At 42.1% G+C, this 23,371-nt stretch overlaps 1 protein-coding gene across 8 annotated transcripts in view; it reads left to right on the top strand.

The window, feature by feature from the left end:
* The window catches only part of CDCA7 (cell division cycle associated 7), a 120,804-nt gene that overhangs the window by 34,400 nt on the left and 63,033 nt on the right, over window positions 1-23,371 (top strand). For 7 of the 8 annotated variants that reach the window (XM_029225484.1, XM_029225488.1, XM_029225485.1 and 4 more), the window contains 2 exons: window positions 160-296; window positions 1,248-2,508. In XM_029225484.1, coding sequence (XP_029081317.1) covers window positions 160-296; window positions 1,248-1,278 — 168 coding nt within the window. In that variant the 3' untranslated portion in view covers window positions 1,279-2,508. Of the gene's footprint in view, window positions 1-159; window positions 297-1,247; window positions 2,509-23,371 lie in introns of those variants that run through there. The other variant, XM_029225481.1, reaches the window with a different exon arrangement.

Raw genomic sequence — 23,371 nt, 5'->3', positions numbered from 1 at the left:
TGATGCATGACTAACTGATGTTAACCATGTTATGAGGTTTTTAATAATTAAAAAGATCTGAATGCAATTGATCAGGCCCATCTTAAAGGTTAAACAGGAGTAAATAAGTAAGCGGCGGCGTGAGGTTTAACTTAATGGTGCCTTTTCATGCTTATTCAGAGCTGGCACTGCCCACCGTGTCGCGGGATCTGCAACTGCAGCTTCTGTCGGCAGAGAGACGGGCGGTGTGCAACTGGGGTGCTCGTGTACTTAGCCAAGTACCACGGCTTCGGGAACGTGCATGCTTACTTGAAAAGGTAGGGCTGATTTTTCCCTCTTCCACACCCAAAGCTGACATTCATTTTTGTATCTTAATAAAATCGTAGAAGTCAGAAGAGTGGTCTTATGGAGGGCAGGAGGGTGCAGGTATTAACTAGAAAGGGGCACATGGGGAGTCGGGGAGGGTTGGAAACATTTTATATCTTCATCTGGGTGGTGGTGACCCTCGTGGGCATGCGTGTGTAAAATTCAAGCTGTACACTTAAGATGTGTTATAACTCGATAGAAACGTTTAAAAGAGTGAATTAGGCTCTCAGAAGATTATTATTTTTTTAACTTTAAAAATTGAAGTATAGTTGATTTACAATGTTGTGTTTCAGGTATACAGCAAAGTGATTCAGTTATACATATATATATATATTTTTTTCATATTCTTTTCCATTATGGTTTATTACAAGATACTGAGTTTAGTTCCCTGTGCTATACAGTAGGACCTTGTTGGTTATCTATTGTATATATAGTAGTTTGTATCTGTTAATCCCAGACTTCTTCTGATTTTATCATCCCCTCAACTCCCTTCCCCTTTGGTAACCATAAGTTTGTTTTCTATGTCTGTCAGTCTGTTTTTGTTTTGTAAATAAGTTTTCATTTGTATCATATTTTAGATTCTGCATATAAGTGATATCATATGGTATTTGTCTTTCTCTCTCTTATTTCACTTAGTATGATAATCTCCAGGTCCATCCCTGTTGGTGCAAATGGCATTATTTCATTCTTTTTAATGGCTGAGTGATATTCCATTGCATATATGTACCACATCTTCTTTATCCATTCCTCTGTCGATGGACACTTAAGTTGCTTCTATGTCTTGGCTGTTGTAAATAGTGCTGCTATCAACATTGGGGTGCGTGTGTCTCTTGGAATTAGTTTTCAGAAGAGAATTCTTAGACCGAAAACCATATCCTGACATGTTCCCTCTTCTCTTTCAGTCTAAAACAGGAGTTTGAAACGCAAGCATAATAATTGGAAGATCCACTACCTGCCTTCCACTTCACAAATCTTCCTTGTTTTAAAGTTTTCAATTTTGTCATGTGATTGAAACCCGAGTTTAAGAATTCTGATGATCAGTCTGTCTTATAGGCAAATCAGGTTAACCTCATTAGACATGCACGCGTGTCTGGGCATCACGGGGTTGTAGTGCCAGCTGTACCCTGCCCTCCTGCAGTTTCTCCTTTGCATTTCCCCCCACCCCTCATCCCATGCCATCCCCCTCTTATCTCCCGTGGTTCTCTTCCATCATTTAGTTTCAGAATCCTTTTTAAATGACAATTTTATGAAAGCGTGTTTGATTTAATTGGTGTTGAAATAGCCCTGGAATCCACCCATAAAACCAAGCACTTAGAAACGCAGTACTAGTGTTAACTAACTACATCTCTCGATTTCCAGAGACTAGCCCTCTAACTTGCTTACATGAAAACACTGGGTCTGATTTAGTGTTCGCTGACATTTTTAACAGAATCAAGGCACAAAAGTCTTAAAACCATGTGGAAAAATTAGGTGATTGTTGGCAAGTGGAATATATGACTGTGGAGGCCTCTCAGGAGAATATTCCATGTATTGTGCTTATTATTCAAGTTGTCACAGTTGAGGCTTAGTTGCTGCTGACTTCTTCCACCAAGTGCATCTGGCCCACACGGTCATGACCCAAAGGTTCTCGGGCAGTGCTATGCTTGAAATCATTGTAGAAAAGCCATCCTGGGGAATTGGGACGGGGAGCCTTCAGGAGTAGGCCGATTTGAATTCATGGAATAAAACTTCAGGATAAGTGTAGTTTGCCAAGTTGATTTCAGTTCATAACGTAAGGTATTTCAAATAAATTCTTGCTTATGTTGCGTGGAAAATTGATACTTATACTCAGCTACAATTCTTTGCAGTTTTTACTTTCTTGAAGAAATTATAAACCAGGCACAGGGTTCACATTCAGGTTTGAAGCACTTTCATAACACTGAGAAGTGCCTTTTTGGAGAAGGGTGACTTTCAACAGTTTGCTAACTTGACATCTCTGCCAGTTTAGTTTCTGGGCAGAGTCCATGTGTCGTCTCTCCCTCTGCCTGTTTCGGCATGAATCAAATCGTTTGCTAGAGGTAGAATCTAAGTGTGTGTATGTTCATTTTGCTTTGCGTCTGCAGCCCGTAGCTGTGCCTGTGCAGTGTTTGGTGCATAATTGGACCTTGAATCAATAAATGTAAATAGAGCATTTGATCTGTTATGCTTTTATACAAAGTTTTTTATTTTAATAATAAAACATTTTGTTCTAGCTTGTCTGCTTTTTTAAAAATCTTTGATGCTCAATCTTACCGCACTGAGTCCTAATTTTTTCCTCCTATTTAAACAAAAGACCACGTCTGCCTTTTCGAGAGCCCCCTCCCCCTTCCCCCCCACCTGCACACACACACTTTGGCTTCAGTTTCTGACAGTCAAGGGCCAGTCAAGGCTTGGTGATAATGCCTGATAGCTGTGAATCAGAATCAGTTAAGACGGCTACATCACCAGATAGAAAATACGGGCCCCTGAAGTTTTACAATGTTGTTTTCTTTTCTTTGACCATTTGCCAACCCAAGAACCAACAGTGATTTCACAATACCTGGCTTGCTTTTATCAACCGTTCGGATATTTATTGCAGGCACGCTGTGCCTTGAGACCTATTCCAGAACTGAGAGAATCAAAAGACAAAAAAAGCATGGTTCAAAAGTTCTCGTACCCGATTCTTTAGAGCAGGGTTGGCAAGCTACATCCTGGGGACCAGATTCTGCTGCAGCCTGTATGACACGTGAACTAAGTATGGTCTTTTACATTTTTAGAGAGTTTTTAAAAAAAGAAAGCATGTGACGTAGTGGCCCACAAAGCCTGAGGTGCTTTATGGTAAGTTTGCTGAGTCTTGCTCTAGACTTATCTGAGAGACCACGTTTACACCACATACATTTGGGGGAGAAGACCAAAATAAATGAAGTTACACAACTGTAACTGTATTCTATACAAGCCCAAAAGAAGTTGACATTTCTTCTCATAAACTCTTAGTATCTTAAGAAGCCCAATTATAACCCAGCCCTTTTAGGGATGCAATTGGGAGGCTTCTATTTTTGGAGTTAATCAAAATTGGTCGTTGTTTGGAACGTTTTTGGTGTTACCATGTTTTAAAATTATGAAGTGGCACTTATGTGGTTTTCATTAAAAATATTGCTAGCAACAGTAGATGCTGAAGCCTTATACCCTGAAAGGATTTACAATCTAGTGGAAGAAGTAAGACAAAAATCTAAAAGTAACGTTCTGTAGGAATGAAGAGAGGAAAAGCAATTGGCGTTTTCTCACTAGCAGGCGTTTTACAGCGTTGATGGGCAGGTCTGCTGCTCTGTCTCAGCCTTGTCTGTGGGAACCTCTACTTTCTCCCATGCACCCCACTGTAAAGCTCCACACACGGTCCTTAGAGTTGAGAGAACTCCAGTTTGGACAATTAGATGAAAAAGTAGTGTGAGGGTATTCATGCTTCAGGAATTGCCTTTGTATTTCTCCATCCTGGGTTCCCAGAGGTAGAGATGGTATCCACCTTTATCTTCACCTACTAAGAGGTTGAGAAAGGAAATAGCAACTATAACAGACTTTAGTAGTTTCATAGGAGGGGCAAAGGCAGTAGTTAGAAGGTGCTGCAGGAGGCGGTTATTTGTGTTTTATTTTGCTTTCAGAAAAGAAGTGAGAGGGAGCTCCTGATGGCTCAAGGTCGGGTAGACAATTGAGTTATTTGCATGCCAGGGGAATGGATTACGGGTTCAGGGATTTAGAGCATGGTCGCAGAGGATTAGGTTCCGACAAGAAAGTGATAGCAAGTCCTGAGGGGAATGAAAGGTGAGCATATGTGACTTTTGTGTTAATGTTAACTGCACATTTGTGGGGTAGTAGCTCAAGGATGAACTAAATCCAGAGAAGTTGAGAAAAGTGCCCAGTGCCACGTAGCTAAAGTGGCTGAGCTTGACTAGAGTATTCCGGGGAGAAGCCTTTTTTTTTTTTGGTAACTAAGCAGGACTCGGGCAGCCTTAGGAGTCAGAAGCAGAGGAAAGGGCTGTGGATCAGGTTGTGGCAGTGAGAACAAGGGCGTCTTGGGTGCTGGGGCAGTCCTGGCCGAGGTGGCTTATGCGGAAACCCTGCTGGTGGGGAGACAGGAGGGCTGGCAGGGGCTGAGGGCTTCTGTGGTCAGGAGGGGTTGGGGGTAGGATTCCGTAGGCCCCCCTCATCCCTGGGGGATATGTTCCAAGACCCCCAGTGGATGCCCGAAACCACAGATAGTACCAAACCCTATATATACTATACTTTTTCCTATACATACATACCTATGATAAAGTTTAATTTATAAATTAGGCACAGTTAGAGATGAACAACACCACCTAATAATACAATAGAACAAAGGTGTAATAAGAGGTGAATGTGCACACTCGCTCTTTTATAATGTTGTACTGCATTCACCCTTCTGATGGCCATGTGAGAGGATAAAATGCCCTACATGATGAGATGAAGTGAGGTGAATGACAGTGGGCATTGAGACGGAGCATTAGGCTACTGTTGATCATCTCCTTCCCGTGACCCTGGATGTCAGGAGCAGACGATATGGATGGCTGGGGATCTCCCAGTGGGACGGAGCAGGGCAGCACGAGACTTCATTGTGCTACTCTGAATGGCACACAATTTAAAGCTTCTGAATTGTTTGTTTCTGGAATTTTCCATTTAGTGTTTTTGGACCAAGGTTGACCTTGGGTAACTGAATCCGAGGAAAGCAAGACTGCGGATAAAAAGGGTCTGCTTACTGTGGTAGGTATTGGCTCATCCAGCATAGATGTTAGAAACTCGTGAGGCTCTTAACTGCAGGGCTGTAAAGTCTGTGGTTAGAAGACTCCTTAGTTAAGGTTGAGGAAGGAGGAGAAGAGGGTGAGAACTTCCAAAGGAGGCATTGCTATGAGATAGTGGAGGATGGACTAAACTTGGAATGGTGGGAGGGAGCTGGGGATCTTTGCTTTCGAATGTATAAGGTATGGACTCAGCTGTAGAGAAATTAGTGTGCTCCAAGTAGAGACCTTTATTCATAATAGCCAAGTGATGAAAGACTTGTTTGAGGCAAAAAGCCAGAAACAAAGGAGACATCACTTAAGGTTAAAAGTCACTAACGTATTTGTTTTTTTTTTTTTGATCTTCCCTGCATTTTGTTTTATATGGTAGCATTTGTATTCTATATACAAATTCTATAGCATTAAGAATGTCAAAACATTTAAAATGGCCATATAATAGTATTTGTTTATGTGAATGGTCCATATTTTACTTAAACTGTTCCCAAAATTGGGGTATCTTGGTGGTTAACAATCTTTTGATATTGCGAGTAATGCTATTGTTAGTATCGTTATGCCCAAATCTTTGGTTAAAATAGATTTCTAGAAAGTGTGGTAACTCTTAGTTACAAGGATGAAGAAAGGTAGGAGGCTGAGAATTTTGGAGAGTGTGGGGCTGGTCTATAGCCCTAGACTGCAGCACAGAGTTCTAGGTGAACTTGGGTATAGCCCAAGGGTGGGGAGAGAGGAGGAAAGCTACTTGGCTAGACACCAAGATGGGAGGCATGGCTCATTGTAGGTGAACTCAACTTGTAGGATTGCAAATGTGCGTAGCCTGCCAAATAGGAAACTTTTTTTAACGTAATCCTGCGCCTTGAAGGTTTGTTGGGAGTGTTTATTGTCAGATGAAAGTACCTGCTGATAACACATGATTGCAGCAACGCTCAATCCAACATCATATTGATAAGTATTTGCCAAAGGAGGGACTCTAGAGTTAGTTGAGCCGCCTCCTGGGCACGAGACACAGTGCTCAGTACAGCTTTTCATAGCAGGTATTTTATTTTTATTTTAACTTTTTTGTTTGTTTGTGGTACGCGGGCCTCTCACTGTTGTGGCCTCTCCCGTTGCGGAGCACAGGCTCCGGACGCGCAGGCTCAGCGGCCATGGCTCACGGGCCCAGCCGCTCCGCGGCATGTGGGATCTTCCCGGACCGGGGCACGAACCCACGTCCCCTGCATCGGCAGGCGGACTCTCAACCACTGCACCACCAGGGAAGCCCCATATTTTAGAGATGAGGAGACTCAGCAAGGTTAAGTAACTTATGAAAACTCAAGAGCCCATGCCTGCTTTTCTAGCCAGAGAAGAGAGATATTAGAACCAAACACTGTTCTGAGGACTTCTGATAGACCAGGCTACATACTTGATAGGGCTACATATCTTGATCATAACATATAATACCAGCCACCCATAGTTACGTGTTTATTTCACTTTCTCCCCTCATTAAGGCTGTGAAGTCATTGAGAGCAAGACCATCTTTGATCCGATTACCCTTATCATGTACTAGGTACTCAACAAATGTTTACTAAGGGAGCGCCTTGGTGGTCTAGTGGTTAGGATTCTGGGCTTTCACTGCCATGGCCCAGGTTCAATCCCTGGTCAGGGAACTGAGATTCCGTAAGCCACGTGGCAAAAAAAAAAAAGAGAAAAAAAAGTTCACTAAATATTTATCAAAAGATAAGTTGAGGGTTCTGGGCAGGAAAGTTCCTGAGATTTGGGTGGAGAGAACTAAAGTCATGGTGGAGGAGAAATAATGGATAGATCCCAACATTGAAGAGTTGGTTAATCCCAGCATTAACCCCTTATGAGGTGTAACCTTTCTTTGTGATATAATGCTTAGCTTTCTATGAAGCTGCAATGGTCAATTCATTAAGAATCATGTATTTCTAGTAATGTATTTTTCTATGGGAAAAATACATTTTACTTCATTATACTAACTTTAAAGAATATCTCTATTCTACTGAGTAAAGAATTTGTATTATTGAGCTATAAATGAGCTACAAAAAGATAATTTTAGATATAGTAGCTCGAAGTGTTCTCCATTTGTTGGGGGAAAACTTTTGGTGGCAAAAATTGTGTGCATAGAATTTAAACTTTTTTTAAAGAGAAGAGACCCTCCCCCACTGTGTGTGCCCATCACTAACTTCAGCAGTGATCAAAGCATGGTCCATCCTCTTTCATCTGTACTCTTTTACTATCCCCAGTCCACTGAATTATTTTGAAGAAAAGCCCAGGCATTACATTCATACACACTTCAGTATTTCTAAAAGATAATGACTCTTTTTTTAGAACCATAATAAAATATCATTGTTACACCTACATAAAGTTAGCAAGAGTTCCTTAATGTCAAATATCCAATCAGTGTTCAAATTTTCACTATCCCACCCCTCACCTTCCATTTATACAATTGGTTTATTTGAATTCAGGACTCGACTCTTATTCATTTATATATTTAATGTCTCTTTTAATTATTAGGGTCCCCTCCCTTTATTCCCCTTGCTGTTTATTTGTTGAAAAAAGTCATCTTTCCTAAAGAGTTTCCCACATTTTACTAATTGCAACCCCATGGTGTCATTTAATATGTTCCTCTGTCTTTTCTGTTATCTAGAAGCTTGATCTGATTCAGATGCAACAACAGTACTTTATATTGTGTACTGACATCTGCAGACTCTTACTATCCTGTTCTCTCCCTTTTTGTACTGTTAGTGGCCACTGATAAACATTTTCTGTAAATTCTCTCTTTCTTCATTAATCAACTGGAAACTTCCCCTCAAGTATCTAATTACACAAGGTAGAGTTTTTATTACATAAAAGGTGTATTAAGGACTTGATTATTTTTGTTAACCAGTCTTCAGAATCAAGAATTAGTTCTCTGGTATCTTCTAATGGTGCCAACCAAGGGTTTTTGTTTATTTGTTTAAGTATCACATGAACTCTTGGATTTTTCAAATATTTGATGTGATTCAGTCCATAGCAGTTATTATTCTTATTGATGCCCAATTTTGGCCCATTGGGAGATTTGTCATAGGCTCCTGCATCCTTCTGATATGACCCCAGTGGTCTTTGATAGTTTCCTTTGTTTTCTGGTAAGACAAAATGTTCCAGGCTCATCTTACACATTTTCTGCCCCAAACCTAGAATCAACCATTCCTTCAAAGTATTTTGTTTTCAAAACACATTTCTTTCATATCTATCTATGTATTACATATACACACAACTTATGTAAATGTGCTCCTATATAAGCAATTATATATAAATATATTAGTAACATCACTATATATAAACATATATATGGTTTATGTATTATTATTTCAGAATAATAGTACCAATATTTTACTTATATATTAACATTATTACTGAAAAACAGTTGAAGGTAATTTTCTGTTTTTGTCCTTGGTGTCAGTCCTTTGGTACATATTACAGTTTTTTTTGCGGTTCGCGGGCCTCTCACTGTTGTGGCCTCTCCCGTTGCGGAGCACAGGCTCCGGACGCTCAGGCTCAGCGGCCATGGCTCACGGGCCCAGCCGCTCTGCGGCATGCGGGATCTTCCCGGACCGGGGCACGAACCCGTGTCCCCTGCATCAGCAGGCGGACTCTCAACCACTGCGCCACCAGGGAAGCCCGTATATTACTGTTTTTAAAGTCATTTTAAACTCTTTCTTTTTTTTAATGAATTTATTTATTTATTTATTTTTGGCTGCATTGGGTCTTCGTTGCTGCGGTGCTGGCTTTCTCTAGTTGTGGTGCTGGCTTTCTCTAGTTGTGGTGAGCGAGGGCTACTCTTCGTTGCGGTGTGCGGGCTTCTCCTTGCGGTGGCTTCTCTTGTTGCAGGGCACGGGCTCTAGGCGCGCAGGCTCAGTAGTTGTGGCACATGGGCTTAGTTGCTCCGCAGCATGTGGGATCTTCCTGGACCATGGCTCGAACCCGTGTGCCCTGCATTGTCAGGCGGATTCTTAACCATTGTGCCACCAGGGAAGCCCTTAAACTCTTAGGGCTTGAACCCGTGTGCCCTGCATTGTCAGGCGGATTCTTAACCACTGTGCCACCAGGGAAGCCCGTAAACTCTTAATGTGGTTAAGCCACCAACTTGATACATTGTTAGGTTTACTTGTGTTACTTTGCTTTTGCTTTTAAAGACTGCTCTTCAAAAAATTAGGATTTAATTTTGTCTTGTAATGATGTAAAACAGTTACATGTTTCCAAAGTCAAGCTCAGAAAATAAGGTGTTTTTAGTGAAGTCTAAATTTTATTCCTATCCTTCCACCCTGATCCTTCTCTCCCTCTCTAGGTTAACATCTTAAAATTTTTTATGACTTATACTCTGATTTTCAGAACTATAAGAAAATACGTATATATATATATGTACCCTCCTTTTGCCTTCTCAGATAAATGATAGTATCCTACTCACTACATACTTTTCTTTATCTTGCCTTTTTTACTTAATTACATATGGGAGAGAGTCATGATTAATTTTATTATACAAAGAATTCTGAACTATACTCACATGTATGAACATGGAACTAAGCCTTGAAGTTTCAGAGAAAAAGATATTGTAGAGAGTGGTTTTCTCCCCTACTCAAACACTGAAGGACAGACTCTCCTGTGAGCTCGTGCTAAGATAGTCAAATTCTCTATTCTCACATGCTTAGTAGGCAAGCCATATCAGTAGGAACTGGTATTTCAGTTTAATTTTAATTTTTAAAATTTTTTTTAATTTTAATTTTTATTTGATTACACACTTTTTAATAGACTGGTCCTCAAGTTTGTCTTCTAAATTGTATAGCTGTAAATGTTTCTCACTTGTTGAAGACCCTCCAGTATGTCTTTTAGAAAAGTAATAATGACCACTGGAGCTTGCCTGAATTTCCAAGACATGACCATTTTGAGTAACCTAGTGCTTGAGGAGAAAAATATGTAAATAAAATTCCTTCATGCAAATGCTCCCTGCAACTCTCATTGCCAGTCAGATTTCTGTAAATCATGATAAACAGATGCCACCAAACTAAATGACTAAGTAAAATTATGAAGATAGATTCTATTTATCTTACTTTTCAGTGTTGGGGAGGGAGAAAAGGATTAGGGCAGACACCAAGAACTCTATTAATTGATTTCAGCAAAGTGAGATGTGGGATTCTTAAGAACTGGAGAGAGCTGGCCCTGGTAAGAGAGAGGTTTGATTGCAACTTGGTTTGCTTTACCAGAAAACTGGGTTTTGGAAACAACCTAATATCAAGCTCATTGGGTTTTTGCCTAGTGTTTAGCTTTTTGCCACTTTTATTCTTAACTTTAAAAAAAGATTGAAGTAAAATTCACATAACATAAAATTTACCATTTTAACTGTTTTAAAGTGTACAATTCTGTGGCTTCCAGTACATTCACAGTGTTGTGCAACCATTGCCACTATGTAACTGCAGAACATTTTCATCACTCCCCCAAAGAAACCCGTCACTCCCCTTTTTCCCTCTCCTCAGTCCATAAGAACCCATCTGCTTTTCTGTCTCATGGATATGCCTATTTTGAACGTTTGGGAACATACAATATGTGGCTTTTTGTGTCTGATTTCTTTCAGTTAGCATGTTTTCAAGGTTCAAACTTATAGTAGTTCTCAGGACTTTATTCCTTTTTGTGACCTAATTATATTCCATTTTATAGATATACCACAATTTTTCCATCAGTTGATGGATATTTTGTTTGTGTTCACTTTTGGCTGTTGTGAATAGTGCTTCTATGAACATTCATTTGCAAGGTTTTGTTTAAACACCTGATTTCAATTCTCTTGGGTATATACCTAGGAGTGGAATTGCTAGGACATAGAGTTTGAGTAACTGCCAGACTGTCTTTTTACTTGCTTGATTATACTCTATTATGCACAAAAGTTTTCATTTTCATAGGGTCCAATTTATTGATTTTTTTCTTTAGGTGCTTGTGCTTTTGATGTTGTATCTAAGAATCCACTGCCACATCCAGAATCATGAAGATCTATGCCTGTGTTTTTCTTCTAAGAGTTTTGTGTTTTTTAACTCTTACATTTAGGTCTACGGTCCATTCTGAGTTACTTTTTGTATATGGTGTGTGGTAAGTGTCCAATTTCATTCTGTTGCATGTGGATATCCAATTATCCAAGCACAATTTGTTGAAAAGACTTTTTTTTCCCCTGTTCAATGATCTTGGCACCCTTGTTGAAAATCAGTTAACCGGAGATGTATGGGTTTATTTCTGGACTCTTAATTTTGATTTCATTGATCTTTATGTCTATCCTTATGCCAAGACTGCACTGTTTTGATTACTGCAATTTTGTAGTAAGCTATAAAATTGGGACATGTGATCCCTCCAACTTTCTTCTTTTTCAAGATTGTTTCAATTATTTGGGGTCCTTTGCAATTCCATATGAGTTTTAGGATCAGTTTATCCATTTCTGCAAAATTAGAAGTTGGGATTTTGATAAGAATTGCATTGAATCTGTGATTTGTGGAGTACTGCCGTGTTAACAAAATTAAGTCTTCTAATCCATGAACTTGGGATGTCTTTCCATTTATTTAGGTATTTTTAAATTTCCTTCAACCATGTTTTATAGTTTCTAGTGTACAAGTCTTGCATCTCCCTGGTTAAATTTATTCCCAAATATTTTATTCTTTTTGATGCTATTATAATTGAAATTACTATTATTATTTTTTTTTTGCGGTACGTGGGCCTCTCACTGTTGTGGCCTCTCCTGCTGTGGAGCGCAGGCTCCAGACAGCACAGGCCCAGTGGCCATGGCCCACGGGCCCAGCCGCTCTGCGGCATGCGGGATCCTCCCGGACCAGGGAACGAACCCGTGTCCCCTGCATCGTCAGGCAGACTCCCAACCACTGCGCCACCAGGGAAGCCCTATTTTCTTAATTTTATTTTCAGATTGTTTATTGCTTATATATAGAAATACAACTCATTTTTGTATATTGAAGTTACTATTATTATTATTATTATTTTTGTGTGTGTGTGTGTGTGTGTGGTACACGGGCCTCTCACTGTTGTGGCCTCTCCCGTTGCAGAGCACAGGCTCCGTACACGCAGGCTCGGAGGCCATGGCTCACGGGCCCAGCCGCTCTGCGGCATGTGGGATCCTCCCGGACCGGGGCATGAACTCGTGTCCCCTGCATTGGCAGGCGGACTCTCAACCACTGCGCCACCAGGGAAGCCCTGAAGTTACTATTATTTTTAAGGAAACTGTTTTGTCACCAGTGCATCCTTGATAACTTGTGCTAATTCTTTGGGTTTAACAGTTACTCTCTGACCTTCATGCTGAAGGATATTAATACCTCCTTAGTTTCATCCATCTTGATATAGGGATTTCAACACTGTCTTGTTACCAAGAAGTTTCTGCTCTTTAATTAACCATGGATAATACTACATTTAAAAATGCTGACTGATACGTTGGGGAGGAGAAAAAAAGAGAGATATGGGGCTTCTCTGGTGGCGCAGTGGTTGGGAGTCCGCCTGCCGATGTAGGGGACGCGGGTTCATGTCCCAGTCCAGGAAGATCCCACATGCCGCGGAGCGGCTAGGCCTGTGAGCCATGGCCGCTGAGCCTGTGGGTCCGGAGCCTGTGCTCCGCAATGGGAGAGGCCACAACAGTTAGAGGCCTGCGTACCACAAAAAAAAGAGAGATATGGGCAATAACCTTATAGTCATCATATTTTAAAAATTTATTCTTATTTATATTTTTAAATCGCTTATTATATAAAATTAGAATGTCATAATTTAAATCACCCATAATCCTGCTACTCACAGGTAACCACAGTTAAGAATTAGATTACTCATGGATGCTGAACATAAGTATTGTTAATATTGCTAAGATCATACTCTTCCTATAATTTTTGTTCTATTTTTAAAATATCTAAATTCTGTAATAATGACTCACTGTTAGAAAACATCAATTTAAATACACTATAAAAATAAAAAGTAATAGTAATTTCTTTACATTTATTTTGGATAGCCACTTTTGGCATGTCTTTCATGGGCCTTTTTTTTAAAAAAAAATAAGTGTAACACATGCATTTGGTTAAAACAATCAAATAGTTCTGAAGGATTCATAATGGAAAGCAGTGGTGCCTTTCTCCACTTCTCCAGAATCCCAGTGCCTCTCTCTAGGAGGAAATCATTTTTAACTCCAGTTTTTGTAACTTTTGAGGAATGACCTCCATATCTCAGTATTTTTCCTGATATATTTTGATTTAGCAACTTTAGACACTAATATATTGGATCTCCTGACCTTTTTTCCCTACATCCTTATCATCCCTTAAGGCCTGACCAGAATAAGCACATTGGCCCAGATATTAGGAGAGACTAGAATTTCCTAAGCACTTACTATGTGCCAGGCTCTGCTCTAAAGTTGCCATTTTAATCCTTACAACAACTGAATGAGTTAGTTTACATCATTCTAGTTGGAATGGTAAGGAAACAGAGGTTCAAAGAGGTAGAAACTTGTCCAAGTGTGGCAGATCGCATTTTCCAAAACATGGCCGCAACAGTATTTCTGGTCCCACCTGCTTTTCCAGAACACTGCCATTTATTTCCCCATTGCCTTGGAGTCTATTTCCTCACCCCTTAAGCCTGGGCAAGCCTTTGTGGCTGACTTGATGAGTAGAATGCTGTGGATATATTGCTGCTGCATGACTTGCCTGGGTTTAGAAAGGTGGAACGCTTCTTAATGTCTCTCTCCCTGTGGATTCTCACCCTTGGAAGCCAACCACCATGTTGTAAGGAAGCCCAGGCTCCATGAAGCCACATGTAAGTTATCTGGCTCATAGTGTCAACTTAGGGTCCAGCCGGCACAACAGCTGCCATCAATCACCAGACGTGTGAGAAAACAAGCCCTCAGCTGATGAGCCACTCTCATCCTTCCAGTCTTCCAGCTGAGGCCCCAGACATTGTAGAACAGAGACAAATTGTCCCCTTTATGCCCTGTCCACATTCCTGACCCACAGAATTGGTGAATGTGACAAAGAGTAGTTTTATGCCACTAAGCTTTGAGGTAATTTCATACACAGCAATAGATAACCAAAACATCAGGGCACCATACATCTGGTAAGTGACAGACCTTGGGTTTGAGCCTCGTTCCACCTCCAGAATCTCTGCTTTTAGCCACTAGGTTCCACAATCTGTGGAAACTACTGTATTTGTTTGCTAGGGCTGCCATAACAAAGTACCACAGACTGGGTGGTTTAAACAATGGAAATGTATTTTCTCACAAGTCCAATATCAAGGTGTTGGCAGGGTTGGTTCCTCCTGAAGCCTCTCTCCTTGGCTTGTAGATGCCATCTTTCCCCAGTATCTTCACATGGTCTTCCCTTTGTGCTCTCCGGTGTCCTAATCTCTTCTTATAAGGACAGAGCCTACATGTATGACCCCATTTTACCTTAATTACCTCTTGAAAGGCCCTATATTCAAATACAGTAATATTCTGAGGTACTGGGTGTTAGAATGTGAACATACGAATTTGGGGAAGACACAGTTCAACCTATAACAACTACCTACAGGGCGTGGAGCTCTGGCTCCTGGCTCACTCTCTACCTCCTGCCTTCGTCTGCTTTATCTTCCTGGGCAGTGGTTTTAGACCCTAGCCACACATTAGAATCATCTAGTGAGCTCAAAAAAGAGTTATAGCCATGCCCTACCCCAGACCAATTAAATCAGAATCTCTGGGGTAGGGCCTGGGTACCAGCATATTTTTAAATTCCTCCATGATTCTAACGTGCAGCCAGGGTTGAGGATGACTGCTCTGGTGTGGAAGAGAGGTCTGGCGAGAGCAGTGAGCCAGCCAGGACAGGTGAGGGTCACCTGGGGCAGCAAATTCATGTTTCGGTTACAGAAAGAGAAATAAAAATCACAGAGAATCCCAGTGTTTCATAGTAGCTTAGATATGAAGAGGATGGGGTATCAACTGGGATAAAAAGCAGAAGATACAGGGAAATAGCCATCCTGCTAGTTAAGGTGTGAAATTCCATTACATGACATTAGAAACCAAGAAAAAAAATAAAGCAGGAAAGCACAAGATATTCAGTGGCAGTGAAGTAACAAAAATGAGCAAGTACGGGGCTTCCCTGGTGGCGCAGTGGTTGGGGGTCCGCCTGCCGATGCAGGGGACGCGGGCTTGTGCCCCGGTCCGGGAGGATCCCACATGCCGCGGGGCGGCTGGGCCCGTGAGCCATGGCCGCTGAGCCTGCGCGTCCGGAGCCTGTGCTCCGCAACGGGAGAGGCCACAGCAGTGAGAGGCCCGTGTACCGCAAAAAAAAAAAAAAAAAAAAAAGAGCAAGTAGGGTTTGGTGTGAGTCGTCCCCCATTAGAGCCTGGTTTTCATGTTTTACACTGTAACTGAGCAGAATTTATTGACTATTTTATAACATGCAAAAATCAAGTGCTAGCAGTATAGCCCAGCCGGGGAGCTCCATACCCACACGTCAGGAACCTTGATCTCCGTACACTGTCAGCAGTCAGAGCAGCACCACCCTGTCCCCACCTCGCCCCGGCTGGCCACAGACACTCAGCAGACCTCTATATTCCAGACAGATTTTTCTTTCCTTCTCACTCCCAGCCTTCTTCCCCTTTGGCTGTTTCTGGGGCTCTGTGTTGCTTGTGAATTGACATGGGGGGATGTTGCCTATTCCTGAAGTCATTTATATTAGTATTACTACAGTAAATTCTTTATGAAATAAAAATCAATAGTCACAGACATCCTGAGTAGTGAGGAAAATAATTGTTTATGGCACTCAGCTTAAGCTGTTCTGGTAATCACGTTGAAAAATACAATATTTATTCATTAGATCAAATTTAATGAGGCCTCCTGGCAGTAATTATAAAAATTACTGTAGCAGTAAATTACTAATGAGTTGTGATGTGCTTCCTACCTGTGAAGAAGGACTGGGGGTTGAAAAAGCCTGCTACCCAGATGAGGGTGCGAGGGAGGGAGCCCCACAGGCTCCGTGCTGCTCCCTCACCCAGGCAGGAGAGGAGCAGTGTACCCAGACCACAAAAGCAAACAAGAAAAAAGACCAAGGACATGCAACCCGGGTGGTGGTGGTAGGGGGGGATTCTTGCAGCCGTAGGAACAGGATCAAGATTAGAGCATTCTTTTCCCAAAGGTGAGCATCATCTCAGCGACTTGGAGTTGCCGGCGTGCTGGGGTCACAGAGGAGCACTAATCTGTGCTTGGGAAGGACAGAGCTTCTTATTAAGGCCGGGAAATGATTCCAGACACACGCCGCCCTTCAAGTCTGGGGGCTCGACTCTGACCGCTGAGGTACAGGTTCTGCTCGACGCTTTCAAAACCAGCCGCTAAGCCTCTGCTCTAATGCAAACACAGCTGATGGTTTTTACAAGCTCCTGCGGGTTTCTTCCTCCTCTGAAAGCTCAGAACTAGATAGAATGTTTGCTTTTTATTTATAGCATGGAGCTAAGATTTTTTAAAGGCTGCAAGTAATTGATTTTGATTGAAAGTCTATATGTGAAAAAGCCAGAAAATATATTGATCTGATGGTAGGCACAATTTTATTTTATTTATTTATTTTTTGCGGTACGCGGGCCTCTCACTGTTGTGGCCTCTCCCGTCGCGGAGCACAGGCTCCGGACGCGCAGGCTCAGCGGCCGTGGCTCACGGGCCCAGCCGCTCCGCGGCATGTGGGATCCTCCCGGACCGGGGCACGAACCCGTGTCCCCTGCATCGGCAGGCGGACTCCCAACCACTGCGCCACCAGGGAAGCCCGGTAGGCACAATTAAAAAAAAATACAACAGGGTTAAGTGGACACATCAAATATCCAACAAGGTATGGTTCAACACAGCTTTGTACTGCAGTTTTCTGGATTAATATAAACGATGGATACTAGCCTTACCCCATAACAGGGCTACTATGTCAGGTCCCTATGGTAGCCTTTGTTCCCCAGACACAGAGCCATGGCCTGCCGACCAGGGACCAGCCACGCTGGGTGAGGGTCTCCCACCCACCAGCAGCTGGAGTCGGGCACCCAGTAGAAACGCCTGCTGAAGCCTCAGTACGGCGTCCCTCTCCAAAGTAACGTCTCTGAATAGCAGGCGGGCTGTCGTCTGGAGTGACAACTATCTATTCAGGTGGTGGCTGCTTTTGTCTTCTCACTTGTAACACCAAGAGGATTTTTGTTTAACTTTCAGAATTCTGACAGCATCTCTGAACGTCGTACTCCAAGCGGGTCCAGCCCCTCCTCTCGTGGGGAGGGTGCAGTGACATTAGAGTGTACATTTTTTTCTTTAAATTGCAGATGCCTTAAAATGAGATTGTCAGGTTTGTTGGCTCGTCAGACGAAAGTATCAAGATTGTCACAGTGTATTATATCACTATAGTATGATTATGGTACACGAAACTAATGAGTAATATTGTACTTAGTGGTGGGACTGAGTCACACCAACATTAAAAACGGTGAGCAGCCTTGCGTCTTACCAGAGAACCTAGGAAGGATGCTACCCTGCGGGACATGAGGCCGGAATTTCATCCTCAGGGAAGGTCAAGAAGCCCTCTTTGGAGAGGGAGAAATAGCGGGGAGGGGCAAGATGAGGGTTGTGTGGGGAGACCAGAGCAGCAGGGAGCCAGGGGCTCCTCAGGGAGACGGATTGAAGCCTCCGACAGAAAATGAAGGAAGGAGTCAGTGTCAATTGTGAGTTTTCATCACAATTAGAATCGCATGTGGCTAAACTAGAAGCAGTTTGAAGAGGAGTGTTATCTGCCTTGCTTAAGCCCTCGGCCATTCATTCCTTCATCAGATGTTTATAAGCCTCCTGCGTGCCCGGCACTCAGCATCAGGCACCCAGCAGTACGGGTACCAGGCACAGGCACCCGTGAGGTGAGGTGAGGCCCGCGGTGAGCAGTGCAGACATCGAACAAGTACAAGTACAAACTAACGTGCAGTGCCCGTGTGGTGTAAGTGCTGGGGAGGGAAAGACCTAATTTATTTAGTGGAAGTGATATTGGAGCTGAGAACTCAAAAGATGAGGAGTTAGGAGGGGAATGGTGGTGGTGGGGGTTGGCATTCGAGGCACAGGAAGCAGCATTCCTGTGCAGGAGAGCACGTCGAGCCCGTGGGAACTGGCGGAAGGTCAGAGGGATGGAGGGAAGAGGTGATCCCATAGTCGCCACATGAAGAACGTGACTTCCGGGGTCAGACAGACAGGGCCAGTCGACCTCTCTATGTTCGTTGTAAGGGCCTAAATGACATCATCCGTAAAGCCCTCAGCACACACGGGTCCTGGCGTGTAGTAGAAATCGGTGCATGGAAATAATCATTATTGTTACTGAGGGGCAGGCTGGTGAGCTTATTGCTATGTGGCGGTGTGCAGACAGCCAAGTGCTTGTTTGGTGGTAGATGGACTGCTGGGGAGTTGGACAAAGGTGAGGCATGTGAAGGCATAGCACTGCCATTATACCCGAGTCAGGGCGTAGAGGATAACAGAAGAGCAAGTACTTTCTCTGACCTAGGACAACAATATCCCAAAGTAAACATTCATCTACTTGTTAGCATCAAGCAACACCTCCACGTGTGGTAGATGAGCTGGCACGTTATAGTTTCTTTGAGATTTCTTCAGTACGCAGACCGCACAACCGCACTCAGAAGCCCTGAGCCCAACACGCCGTTCTGTGAGTGCCTAAAGACTGGTCAGTCTGAAGTGGGTATTTTTGCCAAGACAGACTGCGCTTGTGCCTACTAGTACAGAAAGCCTGCTTCCTAAAACTGATAGGATTTACAGGGTTTATCTTTTCTAAAAGACGCATGTGTATTCCCCTCGCTAATGTTATTGCACCGAACACTCATATTTGAAGAAGGAAACTTACCTGCAAGAACTGCAAGAAAAATTAAAAATGTGTACCCAGAGCCCTCCCAGAAGTCAAAGATGTCAGTGTTTAGAGTGTGTCGAGTTGGAACTTTGACACCCCTGAACTCCTCGTCCCCAAACTCAAGAGCAACACGGAAAAGATGAAGTACTAAAGAGATTCCTCACTGCTGCTATCCCAAGAGCACGCCAGAGGCTGGCTGAGATTCACTTGTCATGAGTGGGTTGTGAACATATTTATAAAGGATTAACCTGGGCCTACAGTCCAGGAAAACGATTTGGTTAAACACATATTTTATTCCATTTTGTCTTCTTCATCTACATCTTCCCCTACTTCTTGATATGAGTCATTGTTGATGAGGGTATCGTGTGCATCTCTAGTATTCCTGCTAGGGAAGACGTAGCTTTTTCCAACCCGGACTTCCAGAAGATTATAAAGCTCTTATTTTCCAAGAATTTTGTCTAGAGGAAAAGCATTCACTGATGGGTTGACTGAGCTTTGTAGCCCAAATGGCTGAACAAATGAGACGTGGGCATTTTCAACTGGCTTATCCTTTCAGAATGCATAAAGTGGGGAGTTGTGGGGAGGGGGGCGATGGGGAAGAGGCAGGAGGAGAACAGACACAGGCTGGAGACTCACCAGTCCTGCCAGGGGCAGCTTTGTCTGGCCTGGCTTGTCTCTGGTACCCGGGGCACCCGTGCATCCTCACGCAGCTCCGCTCTCCCTCGCCTGCAAGCCTGCTGCCCCTGAACTCTTTAGAGCACCAGGTCTGAGTGTGGCTTAAAGGCCATCTGCTACAGGCACATGGTCAGCCCTTTGTGGAAGCTGCTTACTGGGGGTACTTTAGAACTCGGCCTCTTTGTCCCGAAAACAGCATACTTCTGTGAGCTTTTTTTTTCCCCCTAAATTGAACCACTCCTGTCCCTAATTGTGTCACTCCTGCTGTCACCTCCTAGCCATCAGAGCCTGTGGCATGGTTCTGATTGTGTTGCAGTGCGTCCTTGAAGCATCCTTTTTGTTGTGTTCAATGGCTCTCCTTCAGCTCACAACACAGTGGTCGCAATGGTCTCCTAGGGTCACCCATTCTCCACTGAGGACCAGCCCAGAAAAGCTCAGTCGTAATGAACGGGGCTTCAGACGGACAGACACACACGCGGGCTTGAGAGCCCTCCTGGCTTCGGCCACTCTAACAAGAATTTGTCATTTGTGGCTTTTGCACATTGGAAAAACTTTCATCTCTGAGTTTCTATGGGCTATAAATACTTGGTAGGTTAAAAAGGAATCATTCAGAACATGAAATAAACATAACCTGGCACGTACACAGCAACACACCTCAACGGAGCCCTTCAACTTGTAGGCCAGAGCTGCGGGAATCTGAGACGGGCCTTCCTTCATCTCCTCTCTCATTCACTTCCCTCCCGGGCTGGACACTGCTCTGGTTTCTGACCTTTTTTGGTTGGATGTTTTCCTAATGAGGCAGGAGGATAAGGTCTCCATGTTACTTACACCTTTCAACCACAAAGTGAAAACTTGATTTCCTTGGGATGGGGGAAAATGTGTACAATGTATGGAAATCACGACATGGGTAATATGTATCTCCCACAAATAAAGAAATGAGTCTAGCAGAGGGATGCTCTAGCTTGATTCTGAAAAATCACTATGATCGTGGTCTTTATGGCTTTATTTGTTTTCAAAATAACTGCTTTATTATTTTTTTCAGATCGTAAATGAAGTGATTGTTGTAAAAAAAATTTAAGTAATAGAAAGATAGACCAAGAAAAATAAGCATCAACCATATTTTCCAAAGAGAGTATCATTAATACCTTTGTCCTGTGTTTTTCTTTCTTTTTTTACATTGAGGTATAAAATACACATGAAGAGGTACACAAATCATAAATGCACATCTCAACATTAAAAAAATTTTCTTAATAGTATATATCCATATCACCACCACCTACATCAAAACATTCCTTGTACCATAGCAAACTCTGTTGTGTCCCCTCCTAGTCAATACCAGACATCCCTTCCTGAGCACATATAATATATGTATCCCATTTTAGACTGTTTTCTCTATATTACACTTTTTATGCTTTGCTTATGTATAGCAGGCATTTTTACAAAAAGAAACCAAACTCTTCATATAGTATTGTGATCCAATCTTCTCACTTTATGTAATAAAAAATTTACATTTATATATAATAAATATATAAATTCACTTTATATAATACCAATAAGATCTCACACTTATATAATATACAAATATATAATTTACATAATTATCACTTCATATTCTTTCTATGTCGTTAAATCTAAAACTAAACCATCATCTGTAATGGCTGCATCCCATTATTAGGTGTAGCATAATTTGTAAACTACTTTCCTACTGATGGACATTTAGCATTGTTCCCTTTTGATTATATTTAGAAATTGCCATTAGGGTAACATTTATGAGCAAACTTATTCCAAAGGCTTTGTAATCCTTTACTGTTGAGTGTATTTCTTACATGCTTCTACATTTTTATATTATCCATCTCTTTTGTTCCACATTTGTTCTTTCTCTTGTGTGTACTCATCTTTCAGCACATGCTAAAGGACTCTGTGTGTGTGTGTGTGTGTTTATTCAGATATTGTTAATGTAGTAGTCCCAATCTAGCCCAGTCTTGGAGCAGGAGACAGAAAGTTATGTTCGGCTCCACACATCATATCATGAGGTTTTAAAAGTCATTTAAAAATTCTCATCAGATTTCACATCTTCACAGATCATTCTATTTACAGGGGCAAAAAAAAAAAAAAAAAGGTATCTGGCTCAAGTCCTCTGATTCCATCCTTATTGTAACGTCACCCCTTCCCCTTGACTAGAAAGCATTTCCATGAATACGCACAGTGCGTTTCTTTCTGCTCTAATCTGTGAGTATCACTGCCCTGGTCTCTCAGCCCCCCACCTCAGGCTTTTTGTGAAATACTCCATTCTCTTTATTAGGAGTGAGAGTCTTGTACAAAATTCCAGTGCTGTGGGTTGGCACGCTCGTTGAATTTTCAAATCGGGTTCATTTTCCTGGTCAGTTATTTAATTTATTTTTTAAAGACATCTTTTATTTTCAGTCAAAGGACAAGGAAAAATAATTCTGAGAGATATGTGTTTAAAGTAAAAGGGGGTTTTATTAGGATGTTTGTTTATGTTGACTCTACAGAGTTCTTTTTAGTCTAGAAGCCACAGGGATTATTATTTCTTTGTCATGGAATCCCTAGATCTTTGTGGGAAGCCTAGAAGAACCAGTTTCTCTCCATTTAAACAAATTCAATTCACTCGCATTGGCAGAGCACACCAAAATCTTATTTTTCTCAGCCAAGCAGAGGAAAGTCTGGGAGTTTTTAAATTTTATTATTATTTTTTTAATTTTTGGCTGCGTTGGGTCTTTGTTGCTGCGTGCAGGCTTTCTCTAGTTGCAGTGAGCGGGGGCTACTCTTCCTTGCTGTACGCGGGCTTCTCATTGCGGTGGCTTCTCTTGTTGTGGAGCATGGGTTCTAGGCGCATGGGCTCAGTAGTTGTGGTTCGTGGGCTCTAGAGCGCAGGCTCAGTAGTTGTGGCACACGGGCTTAGTTGCTCCGCGTCATGTGGGATCTTCCCGGACCAGGGCTCGAACCTGTGTCCCCTGCATTGGCAGGCAGATTCTTAACCACTGTGCCACCAGGGAAGTCCCTGCCTGGGAGTTTTTTAAACATGGATTTTCCATTCTAATTTCCCCCCCCCAGGGGGAAATATATATATAAAATACACATAGCCTCTTCTCCAAGGCAATGAGGCACATGAAGTTTCTCTCCTAAAACCCTTCCTGGCCAGATTATGTATGAGTGAAAGTAAAGTTTTCTTATAGGCTTAAAAGAAATCGCCAAGCAAATAAATACTTGTTTGGAAAAAATTCAAGCAAACCTCTGAAATGTAAAAAATAAAATTTGGTCTCTCACAGTCCCATTACCTCAGGAGTAACCATTGTTAATAGTTGGCATTTGTATCATGCTTTAGAAATAAAATATGGGATTGCATTATTCATATGATGCAAAAAGCTGTTTTCACTCCACACGTATTGGACACATCTCTATTGGCAGAACACAAAGATCTACCTCATTAGAGTGGCAGTAGCAGATTCCATAGTACGAATCCCTATAATTTTTTAACCATTTTTGATCAATGGACATCTAGGTTTTCCTACAGATTTTTCTATTTACAAGCCTGTATATTGAATCTAAATGTCTCACAGGTCCCGTTATAATTATAGCCACAGATCTTAACCAGTTGCAATTGGCGGTTGGTGGTTATTTTTATCCATTTCTATTCCCAGAAAAGAAGGAATG

The sequence above is a fragment of the Monodon monoceros genome, unplaced genomic scaffold (genome assembly GCF_005190385.1).
Source record: "Monodon monoceros isolate NGI ecotype Baffin Bay Population unplaced genomic scaffold, NGI_Narwhal_1 Super_Scaffold_16, whole genome shotgun sequence".
Lineage (NCBI taxonomy): Eukaryota > Metazoa > Chordata > Mammalia > Artiodactyla > Monodontidae > Monodon > Monodon monoceros.
This window is presented reverse-complemented; position numbering and strand designations above follow the sequence as displayed.